Source organism: Xenopus tropicalis, chromosome 2, assembly GCF_000004195.4.
Source record: "Xenopus tropicalis strain Nigerian chromosome 2, UCB_Xtro_10.0, whole genome shotgun sequence".
Taxonomy (NCBI): Eukaryota; Metazoa; Chordata; class Amphibia; order Anura; family Pipidae; genus Xenopus; species Xenopus tropicalis.
The window spans coordinates 159,300,605-159,321,512 of NC_030678.2; the positions used below are offsets into that span (position 1 = coordinate 159,300,605).

The 20,908-nt window shown below is 43.4% G+C and overlaps 1 protein-coding gene across 1 annotated transcript in view; it reads right to left on the reverse strand.

Moving 5' to 3' along the window:
- Nucleotides 1-20,908, reverse strand: part of ouro1 (ouroboros 1) — a 32,982-nt gene that overhangs the window by 4,456 nt on the left and 7,618 nt on the right. The window contains exons 6-8 of the mRNA XM_031897310.1: nt 20,461-20,586; nt 19,299-19,412; nt 18,186-18,292 (exon numbers count right to left, since the gene is read on the reverse strand). Coding sequence (XP_031753170.1) covers nt 18,186-18,292; nt 19,299-19,412; nt 20,461-20,586 — 347 coding nt within the window. The remainder of the gene's footprint in view (nt 1-18,185; nt 18,293-19,298; nt 19,413-20,460; nt 20,587-20,908) is intronic.

Genomic DNA, 20,908 nt, shown 5'->3' on the forward strand with positions numbered 1-20,908 from the left:
CAGAGCTCACTGAGCATGTGCAGTGCCACTGACGCTCAAAGGAGGTCCAAACAAGATCCAAGATGGGGAGCTGCTGTGGGCAACATTGAAGGCCTGGATCATTACTGTTATAGGGCTGCTAAATTTCTGGTACAGGTATGGGATTCGTTATCTACAAAGCCATATGGAAAACCATATCCCATAGACTCCATTTTAATGAAGTAATTCAATTTTTTTTAAATGATTTCCTTTTTCTCTATAATAATAATAATAATAATAATAATAATAATAATAATAATAATAATAATAATAATAATAATAATAAAACAGTACCTTGTACTTGATCCCAACTAAGATATAATTACCCCTTATTGGGGGCAGAACAGCCCTATTGGGTTTATTTAATGGTTAAATGATTCCCTTTTCTCTGTAATAATAAAACAGTACCTGTACTTGATCCCAACTAAGATATAATTACGCCCTTATTGGGGGCAGAACAGCCCTATTGGGTTTATTTCATGGTTAAATGATTCCCTTTTCTCTGTAAGAATAAAACAGTACCTGTACTTGATCCCAACTAAGATATAATTAATCCTTATTGGAGGCAAAACAATACTATTGGGTTTATTTCATGGTTAAATGATTTTTTTAGTAGACTTAAGGTGGCCATGCACGGGCCGATTCCAGTCCTTTAGACCAATTCGTATGGGCACCAACAACAGGCCTCCCTGACCGACTGGCCCGTCAGGCAGATCTCATTTGGGTAGGTTTGATTTTTCCGGGGACTGCATCGGCTCATTGATGTGGTTCCCAAACCAACGGCACCTATACCCACCATTTTAATTCAATCTCCTAGGGCCAAACAATTGAATTAGCCCAATATCACCCACACATAGGTAGGCGTATCGGTAGAAGATCTGCTCACTTGCCGACCTTGCCAAGCGAGCAGATCTTAGAGTGTATGGCCACCTTTAAGGTATGGAGATCCGAAGGACAGAAAGATCCCTGATCCAGATCTTCAGCATTCTGGATAAAAGGTTCTATACCATAACACTAAGTTCAGTATATAAAATGCAGAGCTTTTCTAACCATATTCATTTTTAGTATTTAGTTCTCCTTTAGGGCAATGGCACATAGGGAACTTGCCTGTGTTTGACTAAATGCTCCCAGTTGGCCTTTCATTGACCTAATTGGTAACTGGCTAGACCCTGGGTAAGGCAATTATGGCATTGATCACCCCGAGCGATAACTGCAAGTGAACCTGCAAGGTCCAGCCAATTACCAATCAATTTAAAGAAGGGGCAGTTGCAAAGCTTATGCTGTCTGCCCACCAAGCTGGAAATCACACAGGAAGTCAAAAGATGGCAATTGCCCCATGTGCTGTTACCCTTAAGCAGGGATCCCCAACCTTTCTTACTCGTGAGCCACAGTCAAATATAAAAGACTTGGGGAGCAACACAAGCACCATAAAAGTTCATGGAGGAGCCAAATAAGGGCTTTGATTGGCTATTAGGCAGCCTCTATGCACCCTATCAGCTTACAGGGGCTTTATTTGGTAGGAATCTTGTTTTTATTCAACCAAAACTTGCCCCCAAGTCAGGAATTCAAAAATAACTCCCTGGTTTGGGGGCACTGAGAGCAACACTCAAGGGGTTGGGGAGCAACATGTTGCCCCTGAGCCACTGGTTGGGGATCACTGACCTAAAGTAATACTTTATTGATTCAGATAAATATCACCATTGTCTGATACACAGGCAGATGGACTTACTATATATGATTGGGTGGAAGTTGAAATAAATATATATTCCCCCAACAAAAGAGATATCAATATTTATATACAGCAACTAATAAATAAAATCACTCATTGTTTCCACATATAAAAAAAGTCTATTTTGGTTGACAGCGCCCTTATCCTTATCCTGAGACTGGCACCTTTTCTATTTTGTTACATTTTGTACATGATCTGCCTTTCTCCAGTGCCTGTAGTAGGAGAGAATGTTGGATAGGGGTAGCCGGGCTCCTGCATTGCACAAAACTGGCAAAACCACTGCAGTCAGCAAACAGGGGCTGCGGATAGCACACACTCTCTGGCTGCAATCTCGGGCTGTGTTTTTGCAGTAATATTTTACTGGAATCCAACTCTGCTATTTATAGCAAGCCATTAACAAGTGCACAATGAAAAGAACACATTACAGCATCTTGTTCTCCTGCGCTCGCAGAAACCAATCACAATACCCTCGGCAATCACAAAATCTCTAGTCAGCGACTGTATCGAGAAGCATCTTGCCTTTGTTTTTATATAAGACAGGGGTGCTCGGGGTATGGGGCTGTAAATAGGTGCTGACGTGGGAACATTATGCTTATGTGATGCACAGTAAGACAGGGATGTAGATCTAATATAAGTTCTCCCAAGCGGCAAGCCATTCAGGTGATGCTACTGCTGCCTGAAAAGACCTCATCTCCTCACCTGCTAAATGGTCCTTAAGGATTTAATTAGCAAATAACTTTCGGTGGTTTCCTACTGTGTGTTATTAGTTCTCAGAACAAGCTAGTTAATGGCATCAAAACAATGCTTTTAGCTCTACTGCCTGAGTCTGTGTGTGGGGTCCATCCATCGTTATAGTCAGCCAGTGACTTAATTAGTATGGAGCACACCCCACAAACCAATGTCCCACAACATCCATTCTAAACCACCCATTCAAAACCACTGGTGCACAGGGAGTGGGGCCACGAGTTTGTGGTTTGTAAATAATGAGTAGTAATAGCAAGATGGAGCCGATACCAGTGGGAATAATTGCTTCTGAGTATGGACTGTCGCTGTGAGATAGCAGGTATAGTAGGGAGAGATGGTGCCTATAGTAGCAGTGGGATAATAGCCTCTGGGAAGGGACTGTGGCTGTGGGATAGCAGGTATAGTAGGGAGAGATGGTGCCTATAGTAGCAGTGGGGGGATAATAGCCTCTGGGAAGGGACTGGGGCTGTGGGATAGCAGGTATAGTAGGGAGAGATGGTGCCTATAGTAGCAGTGGGGGGGATAATAGCCTCTGGGAAGGGACTGGGGCTGTGGGATAGCAGGTATAGTAGGGAGAGATGGTGCCTATAGTAGCAGTGGGGGGATAATAGCCTCTGGGAAGGGACTGTCGCTGTGGGATAGCAGGTATAGTAGGGAGAGATGGTGCCTATAGTAGCAGTGGGGGGATAATAGCCTCTGGGAAGGGACTGGGGCTGTGAGATAGCAGGTATAGTAGGGAGAGATGGTGCCTATAGTAGCAGTGGGATAATAGCCTCTGGGAAGGGACTGGGGCTGTGGAATAGCAGGTATAGTAGGGAGAGATGGTGCCTATAGTAGCAGTGGGATAATAGCCTCTGGGAAGGGACTGGGGCTGTGGGATAGCAGGTATAGTAGGGAGAGAGATGGTGCCTATAGTAGCAGTGGGGGGATAATAGCCTCTGGGAAGGGACTGGGGCTGTGGGATAGCAGGTATAGTAGGGAGAGATGGTGCCTATAGTAGCAGTGGGGGGATAATAGCCTCTGGGAAGGGACTGTGGCTGTGGGATAGCAGGTATAGTAGGGAGAGATGGTGCCTATAGTAGCAGTGGGGGGATAATAGCCTCTGGGAAGGGACTGGGGCTGTGGGATAGCAGGTATAGTAGGGAGAGATGGTGCCTATAGTAGCAGTGGGATAATAGCCTTTGGGAAGGGACTGTGGCTGTGGGATAGCAGGTATAGTAGGGAGAGATGGTGCCTATAGTAGCAGTGGGGGGATAATAGCCTCTGGGAAGGGACTGGGGCTGTGGGATAGCAGGTATAGTAGGGAGAGATGGTGCCTATAGTAGCAGTGGGATAATAGCCTTTGGGAAGGGACTGTGGCTGTGGGATAGCAGGTATAGTAGGGAGAGATGGTGCCTATAGTAGCAGTGGGGAGATAATAGCCTCTGGGAAGGGACTGGGGCTGTGGGATAGCAGGTATAGTAGGGAGAGATGGTGCCTATAGTAGCAGTGGGGGGATAATAGCCTCTGGGAAGGGACTGTGGCTGTGGGATAGCAGGTATAGTAGGGAGAGATGGTGCCTATAGTAGCAGTGGGGGGATAATAGCCTCTGGGAAGGGACTGGGGCTGTGGGATAGCAGGTATAGTAGGGAGAGATGGTGCCTATAGTAGCAGTGGGGGGATAATAGCCTCTGGGAAGGGACTGTCGCTGTGGGATAGCAGGTATAGTAGGGAGAGATGGTGCCTATAGTAGCAGTGGGGGGATAATAGCCTCTGGGAAGGGACTGGGGCTGTGAGATAGCAGGTATAGTAGGGAGAGATGGTGCCTATAGTAGCAGTGGGATAATAGCCTCTGGGAAGGGACTGGGGCTGTGGAATAGCAGGTATAGTAGGGAGAGATGGTGCCTATAGTAGCAGTGGGATAATAGCCTCTGGGAAGGGACTGGGGCTGTGGGATAGCAGGTATAGTAGGGAGAGAGATGGTGCCTATAGTAGCAGTGGGGGGATAATAGCCTCTGGGAAGGGACTGTGGCTGTGGGATAGCAGGTATAGTAGGGAGAGATGGTGCCTATAGTAGCAGTGGGGGATAATAGCCTCTGGGAAGGGACTGGGGCTGTGGGATAGCAGGTGTAGTAGGGAGAGATGGTGCCTATAGTAGCAGTGGGATAATAGCCTTTGGGAAGGGACTGTGGCTGTGGGATAGCAGGTATAGTAGGGAGAGATGGTGCCTATAGTAGCAGTGGGGGGATAATAGCCTCTGGGAAGGGACTGGGGCTGTGGGATAGCAGGTATAGTAGGGAGAGATGGTGCCTATAGTAGCAGTGGGGGGATAATAGCCTCTGGGAAGGGACTGTGGCTGTGGGATAGCAGGTATAGTAGGGAGAGATGGTGCCTATAGTAGCAGTGGGGGGATAATTGCCTCTGGGAAGGGACTGGGGCTGTGGGATAGCAGGTATAGTAGGGAGAGATGGTGCCTATAGTAGCAGTGGGGATAATAGCCTCTGGGAAGGGACTGGGGCTGTGGGATAGCAGGTATAGTAGGGAGAGATGGTGCCTATAATAGCAGTGGGGGGATAATAGCCTCTGGGAAGGGACTGGGGCTGGGAGATAGCAGGTATAGTAGGGAGAGAGATGGTGCCTATAGTAGCAGTGGGGGGATAATAGCCTCTGGGAAGGGACTGGGGCTGTGGGATAGCAGGTATAGTAGGGAGAGATGGTGCCTATAGTAGCAGTGGGGGGATAATAGCCTCTGGGAAGGGACTGTGGCTGTGGGATAGCAGGTATAGTAGGGAGAGATGGTGCCTATAGTAGCAGTGGGGGGGATAATAGCCTCTGGGAAGGGACTGGGGCTGTGGGATAGCAGGTATAGTAGGGAGAGATGGTGCCTATAGTAGCAGTGGGGGGATAATAGCCTCTGGGAAGGGACTGTCGCTGTGGGATAGCAGGTATAGTAGGGAGAGATGGTGCCTATAGTAGCAGTGGGGGGATAATAGCCTCTGGGAAGGGACTGGGGCTGTGAGATAGCAGGTATAGTAGGGAGAGATGGTGCCTATAGTAGCAGTGGGATAATAGCCTCTGGGAAGGGACTGGGGCTGTGGAATAGCAGGTATAGTAGGGAGAGATGGTGCCTATAGTAGCAGTGGGATAATAGCCTCTGGGAAGGGACTGGGGCTGTGGGATAGCAGGTATAGTAGGGAGAGAGATGGTGCCTATAGTAGCAGTGGGGGGATAATAGCCTCTGGGAAGGGACTGTGGCTGTGGGATAGCAGGTATAGTAGGGAGAGATGGTGCCTATAGTAGCAGTGGGGGGATAATAGCCTCTGGGAAGGGACTGGGGCTGTGGGATAGCAGGTGTAGTAGGGAGAGATGGTGCCTATAGTAGCAGTGGGATAATAGCCTTTGGGAAGGGACTGTGGCTGTGGGATAGCAGGTATAGTAGGGAGAGATGGTGCCTATAGTAGCAGTGGGGGGATAATAGCCTCTGGGAAGGGACTGGGGCTGTGGGATAGCAGGTATAGTAGGGAGAGATGGTGCCTATAGTAGCAGTGGGGGGATAATAGCCTCTGGGAAGGGACTGTGGCTGTGGGATAGCAGGTATAGTAGGGAGAGATGGTGCCTATAGTAGCAGTGGGGGGATAATTGCCTCTGGGAAGGGACTGGGGCTGTGGGATAGCAGGTATAGTAGGGAGAGATGGTGCCTATAGTAGCAGTGGGGATAATAGCCTCTGGGAAGGGACTGGGGCTGTGGGATAGCAGGTATAGTAGGGAGAGATGGTGCCTATAATAGCAGTGGGGGGATAATAGCCTCTGGGAAGGGACTGGGGCTGGGAGATAGCAGGTATAGTAGGGAGAGAGATGGTGCCTATAGTAGCAGTGGGGGGATAATAGCCTCTGGGAAGGGACTGGGGCTGTGGGATAGCAGGTATAGTAGGGAGAGATGGTGCCTATAGTAGCAGTGGGGGGATAATAGCCTCTGGGAAGGGACTGGGGCTGTGGGATAGCAGGTATAGTAGGGAGAGATGGTGCCTATAGTAGCAGTGGGGGGATAATAGCCTCTGGGAAGGGACTGGGGCTGTGGGATAGCAGGTATAGTAGGGAGAGATGGTGCCTATAGTAGCAGTGGGGATAATAGCCTCTGGGAAGGGACTGGGCTGTGGGATAGCAGGTATAGTAGGGAGAGATGGTGCCTATAGTAGCAGTGGGGGGATAATAGCCTCTGGGAAGGGACTGGGGCTGTGGGATAGCAGGTATAGTAGGGAGAGATGGTACCTATAGTAGCAGTGGGGGGGATAATAGCCTCTGGGAAGGGACTGGGGCTGTGGGATAGCAGGTATAGTAGGGAGAGATGGTGCCTATAGTAGCAGTGGGGGGATAATAGCCTCTGGGAAGGGACTGGGGCTGTGGGATAGCAGGTATAGTAGGGAGAGATGGTGCCTATAGTAGCAGTGGGATAATAGCCTCTGGGAAGGGGCTGGGGGATAGCAGGTATAGTAGGGAGAGATGGTGCCTATAGTAGCAGTGGGGGGATAATAGCCTCTGGGAAGGGGCTGGGGCTGTGGGATAGCAGGTATAGTAGGGAGAGATGGTGCCTATAGTAGCAGTGGGGGGATAATAGCCTCTGGGAAGGGACTGGTGCTGTGGGATAGCAGGTATAGTAGGGAGAGATGGTGCCTATAGTAGCAGTGGGGGGATAATAGCCTCTGGGAAGGGACTGTGGCTGTGGGATAGCAGGTATAGTAGGGAGAGATGGTGCCTATAGTAGCAGTGGGGGGATAATAGCCTCTGGGAAGGGACTGGGGCTGGGGGATAGCAGGTATAGTAGGGAGAGATGGTGCCTATAGTAGCAGTGGGGGGATAATAGCCTCTGGGAAGGGACTGGGGCTGGGGGATAGCAGGTATAGTAGGGAGAGATGGTGCCTATAGTAACAGTGGGGGGATAATAGCCTCTGGGAAGGGGCTGGGGCTGGGGGATAGCAGGTATAGTAGGGAGAGATGGTGCCTATAGTAGCAGTGGGGGGATAATAGCCTCTGGGAAGGGACTGTGGCTGTGGGATAGCAGGTATAGTAGGGAGAGATGGGGCCTATAGTAGCAGTGGGGGGATAATAGCCTCTGGGAAGGGACTGTGGCTGTGGGATAGCAGGTATAGTAGGGAGAGATGGTGCCTATAGTAGCAGTGGGGGGATAATAGCCTCTGGGAAGGGACTGTGGCTGTGGGATAGCAGGTATAGTAGGGAGAGATGGTGCCTATAGTAACAGTGGGGGGATAATAGCCTCTGGGAAGGGGCTGGGGCTGGGGGATAGCAGGTATAGTAGGGAGAGATAGCCTCTGGGGGATAGTAATATCTGGGAAGGGATTATTCATCCTAGCTACTCAATTTAATATCAATTTGGAAAGAGGTAGAAAAGGAAATCAGATAATTAACAGGTAAAAGTAAAAAGATTTTTTTCATAAAAAGAATTTGTTAAGAAATTGTTGGAACTAAAATATTGCATCAACACTTTAGTTATTCCCCTGGTTGGTAGAGGCCACTAATGCTCAGATCTGAGTATAAATGAAGACTTTGCGAGTACAAACACAATACACATAGCTGTAGCCCTGAGAGGGATTACTCACTGGCACTAGGTATAGCTACACAATCCTTTAAAAACTTGTTCCATTCATAATGGCACTCATTAAAGAGCAACTTAGGTATATGGTGATAAGTAGAATATCTAATTAATGTTTCAGAGTTAATTAATGGGCTTTTTAATAAATAACAAAGGCCTTATCAATATATTATGATGTTAAATTGGCTCTTAACTGTAAATAACTACATTTGTATGCTGTATTGGCCCTCTGGGAGCTAAATATCCTTTCCTTGGCTCCCATAATATAAAAGAGAATTTATTCCCTATTGTAATTAATACAAATATTTATTGTTCTGTGGCCAAAAAAAGGCACAAGGCTGCTGTATAATATACAGGAATGATGTGCCCATTATAATAATCTAACCCAATGGGATATCAGTTACCCTATGAATGCACAAATGGTTCCATCATACAATATGTTGGTTCATTGTTTCTTAAGCTGTACAATTTTCAGTGAGCCATGTGACTTATTACATCACTAAACACCATTTATAACTGATAATATCACTAAGCACCATTTATACGGATACATTTGAAAGAATAATCATTGCTTTAATGTACAGAAATGGGATAAAAAAAAGCTCAGAATAAAGGCCTTCTCTCTACTCTATTTTAATTCAATAATTCAAATTTTTAAAAATGATTTCCTTTTTCTCTGTCATAATAAAACAGTACAGGTATGGGACTCATTATCTGGAAAACCATTATCCAGAAAGCACCAAATTATGGAAAGGCCATGTTACAAAAGACTACAGTACAAAGGTAAATCAATTAGAATTTTCAAAACAGTACCTGTACTTGATCCCAACTAAGATATAATTACCCCTTATTGGGGGCAGAACAATCCTATTGGGTTTATTTAATGTTTAAATGATTCCCTTTTCTCTGTAATAATAAAACATTACCTGTACTTGATCCCAACTAAGATATAATTACCCCTTATTGGGGGCAGAACAGCCCTATTGGGTTTATTTAATGGTTAAATGATTCCCTTTTCTCTGTAATAATAAAACAGTACCTGTACTTGATCCCAACTAAGATAGAATTACCCCTTATTGGGGGCAGAACAATCCTATTGGGTTTATTTAATGGTTAAATGATTCCCTTTTCTCTGTAATAATAAAACAGTACCTGTACTTGATCCCAACTAAGATATAATTACCCCTTATTGGGGGCAGAACAGTCCTATTGGGTTTATTTAATGGTTAAATGATTCCCTTTTCTCTGTAATAATAAAACAGTACCTGTACTTGATCCCAACTAAGATAGAATTACCCCTTATTGGGGGCAGAACAATCCTATTGGGTTTATTTAATGGTTAAATGATTCCCTTTTCTCTGTAATAATAAAACAGTACCTGTACTTGATCCCAACTAAGATAGAATTACCCCTTATTGGGGGCAGAACAATCCTATTGGGTTTATTTAATGGTTAAATGATTCCCTTTTCTCTGTAATAATAAAACAGTACCTGTACTTGATCCCAACTAAGATATAATTACCCCTTATTGGGGGCAGAACAGTCCTATTGGGTTTATTTAATGGTTAAATGATTCCCTTTTCTCTGTAATAATAAAACAGTACCTGTACTTGATCCCAACTAAGATATAATTACCCCTTATTGGGGGCAGAACAGCCCTATTGGGTTTATTTAATGGTTAAATGATTCCCTTTTCTCTGTAATAATAAAACAGTACCTGTACTTGATCCCAACTAAGATATAATTACCCCTTATTGGGGCAGAACAATCCTATTGGGTTTATTTAATGGTTAAATGATTCCCTTTTCTCTGTAATAATAAAACAGTACCTGTACTTGATCCCAACTAAGATATAATTACCCCTTATTGGGGGCAGAACAGCCCTATTGGGTTTATTTAATGGTTAAATGATTCCCTTTTCTCTGTAATAATAAAACAGTACCTGTACTTGATCCCAACTAAGATATAATTACCCCTTATTGGGGCAGAACAGCCCTATTGGGTTTATTTCATGTTTAAATGATTCCCTTTTCTCTGTAATAATAAAACAGTACCTGTACTTGATCCCAACTAAGATATAATTACCCCTTATTGGGGCAGAACAGCCCTATTGGGTTTATTTCATGGTTAAATGATTCCCTTTTCTCTGTAATAATAAAACAGTACCTGTACTTGATCCTAACTGAGATATAATCAATCCATAGGTTTCATACCTATATAATAAACCAACTTAATATGCCATTACTGAGAGACCAGCATATTGATCTCTGCCTTTACAGAGAGAAACTGACTTCTAAAATCTCTTTATCCAACAATAAGGAGGGAGTAATCTCATACAGAAAAGCTGCCTTTGGACAGTACACTGATAATGTGTTCTGGTCAGTGCTGGCTCCTACCATTTGCTAGTTATTAGTTCATGTATTTTCTGCAAGAGGAGTATTTATTAGGAAAGAATTTTCCATTTCTATATTACACGAGCATCAGATGATGGGGTTTTGTTGACCTTTATCTGGGTTTTTGGTCCTTTCTATAAACGACTATATGCCTACTGTATAAGGAATGCTCAGCAGCCAACAAGCTATGCACTTATCTGCCATTACCCTTATTGCAAGTGAATATTAACACTGTAGGAGAGCTCTGGAAGGAGATAAGTGGTATTATGAAAACTATACACAGATCAGTGGCTCAGACAAGGCAATATCGGCCTAGCCAACCAGTATTGCCGTTACAGATGAGAAAGGAGCTCTGCTGTAGGTATATTATTATACTCTAATCTCTCAAAGTTTCAATAAACAAACACAAAAAGCAAATATAGTAATAAAAACATGTATTGCTCCTTGTGTTTGGCTGTATGGAAACACGAGGCGGTGAGACTCACATTGCGTGCTTCTCTAATGGAATGGAAAGCTGAGAAAGAGGTTGCCGCTCCATGAAAGCAAACACTGTGACACCCTATGTGAGATTCCATAACGAGATAGAACGGAATATGTGATGGTGATTGTGCTATTTTTCAGCCAGCTGGAAAGAACATTACTTTCTGCCCTGATTTCTATCTGGGGCCGCTGGAGACACTTTACAAACAATTTCTCCTATGAAGTATGCCTGCTATGGTGTGACGCCGATACATTTGCTGGAAAATAAGAATGGAAAATAAAAATTGCTTGTATTTACTGAGGCTCTTGTAGCCTTTTTTTTTTGTAATCCTGTTGCTGAAAGTAGACTTTCTGTGATCCCTTCTTGGCAGAAAGTTTTGTCGCAGGGGATTTTCTATCATTGCCTTTTTCAGATTATTGGCACTAACGGCTCAGACTGAGGCCACTACTTGAACCCTACTTTTTCTTGCTGTGTTCTTATAGTTTGGGGGTAGCACTTTAGTATGTAATACAAAGGCCACTTCTAAGCAACTTTCCGATTAGTCTTCATTATTTGTTTTTCATAGCTTTTGAATTATTTGCCTTCTTCTTCTTTGCAGCTTTTAAATGGGGGGGGCACTGACCACGTAGCCAAAAAACTTGCTCTGTGAGGCTACAGCTTTATTGTTACTTACCCAGGCCCGGATTTGTGGAGAGGCCACAAAGGCCCGGGCCTAGGGCGGCAGAAACCTGGGGGCGGCATGCCGCCCCGCCGCACCAAAATCTAAAAAGTTTTGTACACATACGGAGCAATGGGGGGACTTCCGTATCCAAGTTTGGCCCACTGCGCATGCGCGCGCAAGGCGCCCCGCCCCCCGTTCACGCATGCGCACGCAAACCCCTCTCCCCCTGTATCGCACATGCGCACTGGGGGGGTGGGGGCGTGCGACCGGGGGCGGCCTTGGGGCGGCCAATTTGGAAATCCGGCCCTGTACTTACCTACCTATCACTCTCTACATCATACTAAAAGTTAACTCACCCTTCATTGTTCCTTTACTGTGATTTATGCTGCCTGCCCTGACATGCTGCCTGCCTTTGGATTCTGACATCTTCTGACTGCCTTGGTCCTCTATTGACTACAGTTCTGAATATCAACTTAAAGGAACAGTAACACCAAAAAATGAAAGTGTATAAAAGTAATTACAATATAATGTACTGTTGCCCTGCATTGCTACAACTGGTGTGTTTGCCTCATAAAGACTACTATAGTTTATATAAGTAAGCTGCTGTGTAGCCATGGGGGCAGCCATTCAAAGGAGAAAAGGCACAGGTTACTTAGCAGATAACAGATAAACCCCCATTATATGGGGCTTATTTACTAGTTATCTGCTATGTAACCTGTGCCTTTCCTCCTTTTTCCAGCTTGAATGGCTGCCCCCGTGGCTACACAGCAGCTTATTTATATAGTAGCTTTTCTGTAGCAAAAACACCAGTTTTTTGCAGGGCAACAGCACATTATATTTTAATTACTTTAAAACACTTTAAATTTTTTGATGTTACTGTTCCTTTAAGTAAGTCTTTGACAGTCAAGGTTGTGTTTAGGGGATACAAATAGGGGAAACTATCCCATGGTCACACAGCATTTGTCGGACTAGGAGTAGTCAGGCAAGTTAAGCATTGTTGACAAGGCCATCTTAATAAATGGGTAAAAGGGGCATTTCCCCAGGCCCCACGAGGATAGGAGGCCCACTTGCACATGTTTCCCCTGGGATAACTTTTGGCAGAAGCATCCTGCAGAGGTGGCAGACCCTTCATTTTAATCACCTAGAAGAGCTCTACAGTGTGGTTATTTTAAGGGGCCTTGAGCATTGGCGCCCTCTGACTGCCACAAGGGCAGTCCCTCATAGCCTCCCCCCAGCCTAGACTAGTGATCCCCAACCATTGGCTTGTGTGCAACATGTTGCTCCCCAACCCCTTGGATGTTGCTCTCAGTGCCCCCAAACCAGGGAGTTATTTTTGAATTCCTGACTTGGGGGCAAGTTTTGGTTGAATAAAAACAAGATTTCCTACCAAATCAAGCCCCTGTAAGCTGATAGGGTGCATAGAGGCCCCTAATAGCCAATCACAGCCCTTATTTGGCACCTCCATGAACTTTTATGGTGCTTGTGTTGCTCTCCAAGTCTTTTTACATTTGACTGTGGCTCATGAGAATGAAATGTTGGGGATCCCTTGCCTAGACTAATAAAATTTCAGCTCAACATGATGAGAGTTTCAGTTCTAAAATTCCCACTTTTACGCACAGACATAGATTTGCCCAATCCCAGTAAGTAGGGCAGACACTGAATTATACCCACTGGAAAAAGATAAATGTTCCTCATTTAACAAGTGGAGTAAGGGCTGCCATATGCCCTTATCTGATATCTGATAACAGATAAAAAAACAGATGAAAGCTAAAGGCTTAGGTGGGGTAAAGGGGCAAGATCAAAGGGGAAAATTGTAGACCGTGCATGAAAACATGGGAAATAAAATGGAAAGTTATGCCAGGCATACTGGATCGGTGGATGAAAAGTGAAGGACACAAGGGAAATGACAGATTTAATGCATGGGATGAAGAGAGAATGGCAAAAAGAAAAAGGCTGAATTCAATGTGGAAGGTAGATGAAACCAGTGAATTGTTAGTGGTAGGGTATATGGTGCACTTTCCCCTATCATTTCTTTTATATATTCAGAATATGTTCCTTTTTTATCTTTACAGTTATTTAAGACATATAACATATTTTGTCATTTGTTGTGCATAGTATTCAGGGGTTAGGTAGCCTTGCCTTTGGGGCACAGTGACCTAGTCCTTGCACTGACTCATGGGAAAGAATGGAGGCAAGTAAAATAAAGAAAGATAGCAGGAGTAAGGCAAGATAGGGGCGATAATAAATGTATATAAGCGTTGCCCAGCCTACAGCATTTCAGTTATTAAAGTACCTTTCCTAACTCCCATCAACTGGCTGTCAGAGGTGCTGGGAGCTAAATGGCCACAGGCTGGACATTTCTACTTCATAGTGTATTAATAAAGAATAAAGTCTGTTTTGCCCTTGGCCCAGCCTCTACTAAACACTGCCCTGGCACCAATCCATTTGCAGATTTTCTTGCTAAACTCTCATTTTTCCCCAATCTAAATTGCACTTATAAATTATTGAAATCGGATGGCAGCAGATAACGTGATGGCAATTTCCGTGTCTCATAAATACATGGATTTTGGAACGGAACTGTCAGCTCATTATTCCATAAGGCAACCAGTTGTGTTGCACTTATCTTGATGGTACCGCACTCTCCTCCAAGCTCTGCTCATGACAAATATGCGCTGCAATGAGAATCTCACCAGGGACCTAAGGAAGTCGCTTATCAAGCTGCCCTAGAACTGAGCCTGCTTGGCTCAAACCCTGAGAAAGCAATAGCATATGGAAATGATTTTACAGCTATCTCTCCTGGCCTAAAGGCAGAAACCATGAATCAAGTTGTAATTCAGTATGAATACAAAGTATCTATATACTTTTAATAAGGTCCCCAACTCCCCCTTTTGCCGTAAAAATGATCCTAAATTTACTGGGAGTAGGTGATTTAGCTGAAGAAAGGCATTACAAGGGGAAAGTCAGAAAACTACTTTTTTTTAACCCTGTCCTTAATGGACTTGGTATAGATCAAAAAAGAAGAACCTAAATGAGATTCTTTGGTATTGGCAGTGAGATCTGCAGCAGCATGAGGTGCCGACATTCTTAGCCAGTGAACAAATGAGAATGTATTAGGTTTGCCAGTTTTGAATAGGCCAGACTGAACCGTTCTTGGTCTGTCCAGTTCAGCAGAGCCAGTTCAACCCTCACAAGAGTATGCCAGTGGAATCCCTGATGTTCCTAACCCCTGCTCCTGGTCTACCCAACCCCTGCCCCACAATATTACTGACTCTTGACTTCCCAACCCCATAACTGAGTGTCATTGTTTACTGTTGAATAATAATTCAGGAAACAAATATGTTTAGAATAGGAAAGGTTTAGAGTTATAACTGATAGAGAAATATTTGGGTTGCTTATTTACCAAAGTCTTTGGAGGTGCCAGGCACCGTAAAGGCCTTGGGTGGCAATGGAAGGTTGCCCCTAGAAGTGGCATACGTATAGAAGAAGCAGACCCTGTGACAGCCTGGGGGTGGAAGAGATACCGGGGGACCAGATGAGCACTGACTGGTCTGATTTTAACAATCTACCTTATTCTCTTTTCAAGTAATTCTACTTTACATTCATCTGAAAAAAACGCTGTCAGTTATGACCTATAAAAAGTGCAAATCAGACAGCTTTTCACTAGAATCGCCCAATTATGATGCACAAATTTGCTGAATGGACACTCAGCATAAAATGATCCATTCAGTGTTTAGGCATAATCTTAACAAGCCATGATATACCTTGCACAATAAAGCCCTGATAACAAATAATGAGCTCAGAAACATTTCCCAGACTACATAGCCATACAATAGCAACCGATAGGCTGTCAGGGCGCGCCATTAAATAACAATCTGCTAGTCATTTTTTTCCCTATCCGAAAATGGAAGTGAATAAAAGAAATCCATACAACAGTAATAGCTATTCTGAGCTGCACATCCTATTCATTTGCTGGATAATGGACTCTTATGTTCTGCCAGTTCAGACCCAGAGATGATAAAGATATTAGGGATCATTTAGGAAGGGCTAGAAGCAGGTTCTTCTTCACACAATTGTGGTTTTTAAAGCCCCATTCATATAACAATTGCACCTAGCACTTACCTAGGGTTAAGCAGGTGGTAAGTATAGGGCACCCTAGTGCCAAGCATGGCCAAAATCTCCTGCCTTGCACACAGCAAATAATGGATACGCTAGAACTGTGCCAGGGAATGCCCATATCCAGCCCAATTCTGTATGCAGTGCTGCCAAATTCATTCAGTGCCCATACAGAAAGGGGGGCAAACCATTGGACTACATTCTGCAAGCAGTTACACCTCCATTTCCTACTGGGACAAGCTTGAAATTGCACAGATAGTATCTATGTAAGCTGTTAAAGTGACCTATTCTTTGGCAAGCAAGATATAGTGCAAACATTATCTAAACCCACACTAATTATTCTCATTATTATGTCTATATAATTAACATTCATTTAGTGGGTAGTTTATGCCTCTAATGTTATCCTTTCAGTGTACTTTATCTTCATGGACAGTGTAACTAGAGATGGAATTTAGTTCCGAAACCTTTTCTCTGTAATAATAAACCAGTACCTGTACTTGATCCCAACTAAGATATAATTACCCCTTATTGGGGGCAGAACAGCCCTATTGGGTTTATTTAATGGTTAAATGATTCCCTTTTCTCTGTAATAATAAAACAGTACCTGTACTTGATCCCAACTAAGATATAATTACCCCTTATTGGGGCAGAACAGCCCTATTGGGTTTATTTAATGGTTAAATGATTCCCTTTTCTCTGTAATAATAAAACAGTACCTGTACTTGATCCCAACTAAGATATAATTACCCCTTATTGGGGGCAGAACAGCCCTATTGGGTTTATTTCATGGTTAAATGATTCCCTTTTCTCTGTAATAATAAACCAGTACCTGTACTTGATCCCAAATTTGGAGTTCTTTTTTCTATTTCAAGGATAAGTTTTAAATAAAACAAGAAAAAAGGGGTACATATGCTCATAAGAAGAAAGAGTTTACATCAAATCTCACCCGTAGTATAGTTGGGCCCAGGTGCTCAAGTTTTAAATGTTTTATAAGTTTTATAAGTCTTAAAATGTTATTCTTGAACCAACAAATGTATTTTTAGCTGTAATATCGGTGTGTAGGCGCCATCTCAGTGCATTGTGCCTGAGTCTGAACTTTCAGAAGGAGCCAGCGCTACACATTAGAACTGCTTTCAGGTAACCTACTCCCATGTAACTGGAGTCCCAAGCCAAACTTGGATTTTTACTATTAGGTGCTATTTGATATCTACCACTAGGCGGGGCATGGGAGCACTTTAGCAACAAAGGGGTCATGTAGATGCTATCTTGCTACCTTCCCATTGTTCTGCTGAAAGAATGCCTTTAAAGATCCCTATTTTCCTGCCAATCCGTACAATACATTTGCATCCAAAGCCTTTTGAACTTGGACCTTTATGCATACAGCAACCAAGGGTGATCACTAAGTGGACTGTGACTTCTGTTATATCCACCAGTGCCCTTGGCCCATCTCTGATGCCCCTAATCCATTGGTTTTTAAGTTCAAGCCCCACTTAAGGCCTAACATCTGGCCAAAGCTGACGCAATGGGTACATATACTGTCCCATCGGCCATTTGGCCACAGTTCAAAGAACATTTAGGGCAGCAAATACATATTCACCACATATCTAACCCTAAATGACCTTCAAGCTGGGCTTTTTGATGTTTCTAGGAGTACATTAGACATTCTCCCTAATTCTCACCCTGACTGGCCTTCAGGCTGATCCCCCACTGCCACTGATCGAAGCCTACACAATGGGGCATGGCCACAGTATGGGAACCACTGCTCTAAGCTGTACACTTCTACACTAGTCATAAAATTGAATTTGGGTATATAATACTATACTGAAGTGCTCAGGCTGTAATTCCAAAGCTTATATTGCATTTACAACATCCATAATCATCATGATGGGATCCTAAATTAATACTCCTTCCATGTTTAGTCTGTTTTATAAGATCTGCTCAGTCATTTCTGTGTATATCTGGAATACAGACTACTCTGCAAATTTTGGGTAAAGCCTTGAATTCAGGTCTAATAAAGCTTCTCCGTTAGCTAAGAAGGAACAGATGAAGGGAAGAAGAAAGTTACAATAAATCTGAGCAAAACTCAAGACACTAATGGTGACTTAAGGTCATTTGCAGCAGCGCTCATGAAATACTCTCGCAGCCATATATATTTCTTAGTGTCCCTAGCACAGCAGGTTCTCCGGACATTAAGATTCTGCTACCTGAAATGACTTTGTTACATTTAATTTTTATATGCCGAGCCCGTAATGTTTCACTTGAAAATTGGTATAGCAAATTGAATTGCAATCTGACACTTTTATTGGCTTTCACAAAAGCAATGGCTATCCTGGCTGAGCTCATTACAAAGTCCCAGGGAGTGTGGAGCTGGGCACATCAACCATATTTGTAAGGGTGACCTAAGGTCTAATTGATATGTCTGGTGATACTAACAATGTTTTTTATATGTTATTTTTTACCTTAGCTCTTCACTATCCATAAGTTTCTTGTAGGCTGTAATTTCAACATCTAATCCCATCTTCACTGCCAACAGGTCCTGGTATTCTTGACCATAATGAGCAATTTGCTACAATAAAGAAATATACAATGCAGTTCAGTTACAGACATAAGGGGTCATCACTTATGCAAAGTGCAAATTTGAGAACAATTGCCATGTTTTTGTCCCATGTAATGCAGTATTTTTCCCAGAATTCTAGCACTGTTGCATTTGCTGGGGGAGTTGAGTCTGGTGCAATTGTGGCTGATGAGTCAAAACTGACAGAAGTGAACTCATGCTTTAACCTAATTCAGCCACATTTGGCATTATTCCTGGTGTTCAGCAAGAGAGTGACCTGTCCTGCCAATTCTTTAGATAACACCCAATTCTTTAGAATACTGCACATATTGATGTGGGGCACTGAGAAAACTCTTAAATTCCGCCTGGTCTGAAGTGATGAGCGACCCTGTCCTGTTTCACTTCTCGAATCTTTGAAAAGATTCGCAAAACGGAGAAAAATCAGCAAAGCAGCAAAATAAAAATTGTCGCATCCATAAAAAAAATTACACGTGCAACATTTCTTGGTGCACATAATTTTTTTACGCATGGGACAATTTTTTTTGACATGACTGACAATTCTTTGTCTCCGGCATAGAGGCAGGGCAGTCAATTACTTTCACTTTCCATTCAGCACCTTCTAGATATAATTGCACACCTCACATTTCCCCTCCCTGTTAACCATCTAATTGTGTAGCCAGTGTATGGGTATGGACATCAAGTCCCCCATTCTGGCACATAAACAAGATTTTGGGGTGATACAAAGCTTGCCTACTAAGAGTGTCCACAAAATGGTGCCTGCCTGCTTGCTATGATTGTGAATTCCAAGACTGAAGGACACATGATTTATATAATTAATATAGTGTAAGTACATTTCATTTTGCTTAACAAACATGATAGAAAAGAATTTGGAATTATTTCTTAGGGTGACAGGCCCCTTTTAAGTCATGGTACAAGGACAATCAGACACTTATTCCTAGAGAAGGTGTTTAATATGATTCTCCTTCCCCTTGTGCCACCAGTGCTGAGTGCTCCTTACCTTTCTTATGTCATCGAGCTGAGACTTGAGAGCCGCGGCTTGCTCCTGATATGTATCTGATTCACTGCCCGTGCTGGCCTCTGCTTCTGAGATCTGAGCTTCCAGCTGTACATTCTGCAACACATGGAAAAGCCGGGCACTTAAATATGAGACAAGATTGGGTGATTTATGGTCATCTCATTTGCACGGTACAGCAGCTTAACAAAATCAATACATAAATCGGAGGTGTTTAAAGCTGCATTACCTTCTGGGATGTTTGTTGTAGGCCATTTATCATGATCTAATTGTATGGAGCAAATAAACCTGACCATGAATTCAAATCCTGGAATGAATAAACACTTTGGGCATCTGTCATGATTTACAGTGATGTCAATGCAAGGCTTTCATATTCATGGATGGTTAAGGAATAAGCCCACCCTTCAGGCATTGTTACATGACCAATCTGAAGGGAGTGAAGTAAATCCGTGTGTCTCGCTATCAGGTTATACACTCACAAATATGCATAAATCATTGACTAGAAGGTAGGGGCAGAAAAAAACAGCAGAATAACTAGATTGGAGTAGTATTTAAGGGCAAAACAGGACGGAAAAGACCACACAGAAAAGAAGATTTTTGGCTACCTTTCAGATGTGACTTTGGATGTATTTAGTGCCCATGCCACTTCCATTAAATGTAAATAGGATTCTCTATATGGCACACATTCCCCTCTACAGTTACAGTATGTGTCTTTTATCGCCCCGTTGTAGCCCTTTTTATTGTACCTTTAGCCACTGGTTTGCCAGTCAGTGTCGGACTGGGAACCTGGGGCCCACTGGAACTGCCACTAGTGATTGAATTTTTTTCCCAAGTAAAATTCCATGTTTTGCCATAGGCAAATTTGTGAAACCGTGGCGAAAATGTTTGCTGCAGAAAAAAGCCACATGAAAAAAATGCTGTGCTATAAACACCCAGTGCCCTTTATGCATTTGCAGTGAGAAAAAACTGAAAAAAAGTGAATATGAGTTCAATGTATTTTGTGCAGAGAAGAAACACAGTGAAAAAAACGCCCAACACATTTTGCATAAAAAAAACCGCTGCAAGAACACATCCATTGACTTCAATGCGTGCGGCAAATCTTTTGGGAACGACACAATACAAGTAAATAAACTATAAATGATCTCACCAGGGTTTTCACACGTTCTATTTCACGCTGTACTGATTCCACTTGGAGTTTTGCCATCCTGTACTCGTCCTTGAACGATGTCAGGGCTTGGACTGATGACTGCGTAGAACCCGATGCCAGAACGATCTTTTGGAATCAAAGAAAAATTTCAGTTTCAATAGAAAACAACTACTAAACAGAGGAGAGAAGGGAATCCAAGCAAGAGGGAAAGCCTGAGACCTCAGTTTCACAACAAGCTAAGTAAGGAATGGGCAACCCATGATTCCCAGGAGCTACTGGGAGTTTGTAAGTCTGACTTCCTGGATGTAAAATTTAAAATGATCTATGCTAAGAACCTATCCCGGCACTGTATCCATCAGTCACTGGCTTGTAGAGCAGGCCCTGAGCGTGTTAATTAAGCCATAAAGGGCACAGTGGAAATCATGCATGATAAACACACGAAGGGAAA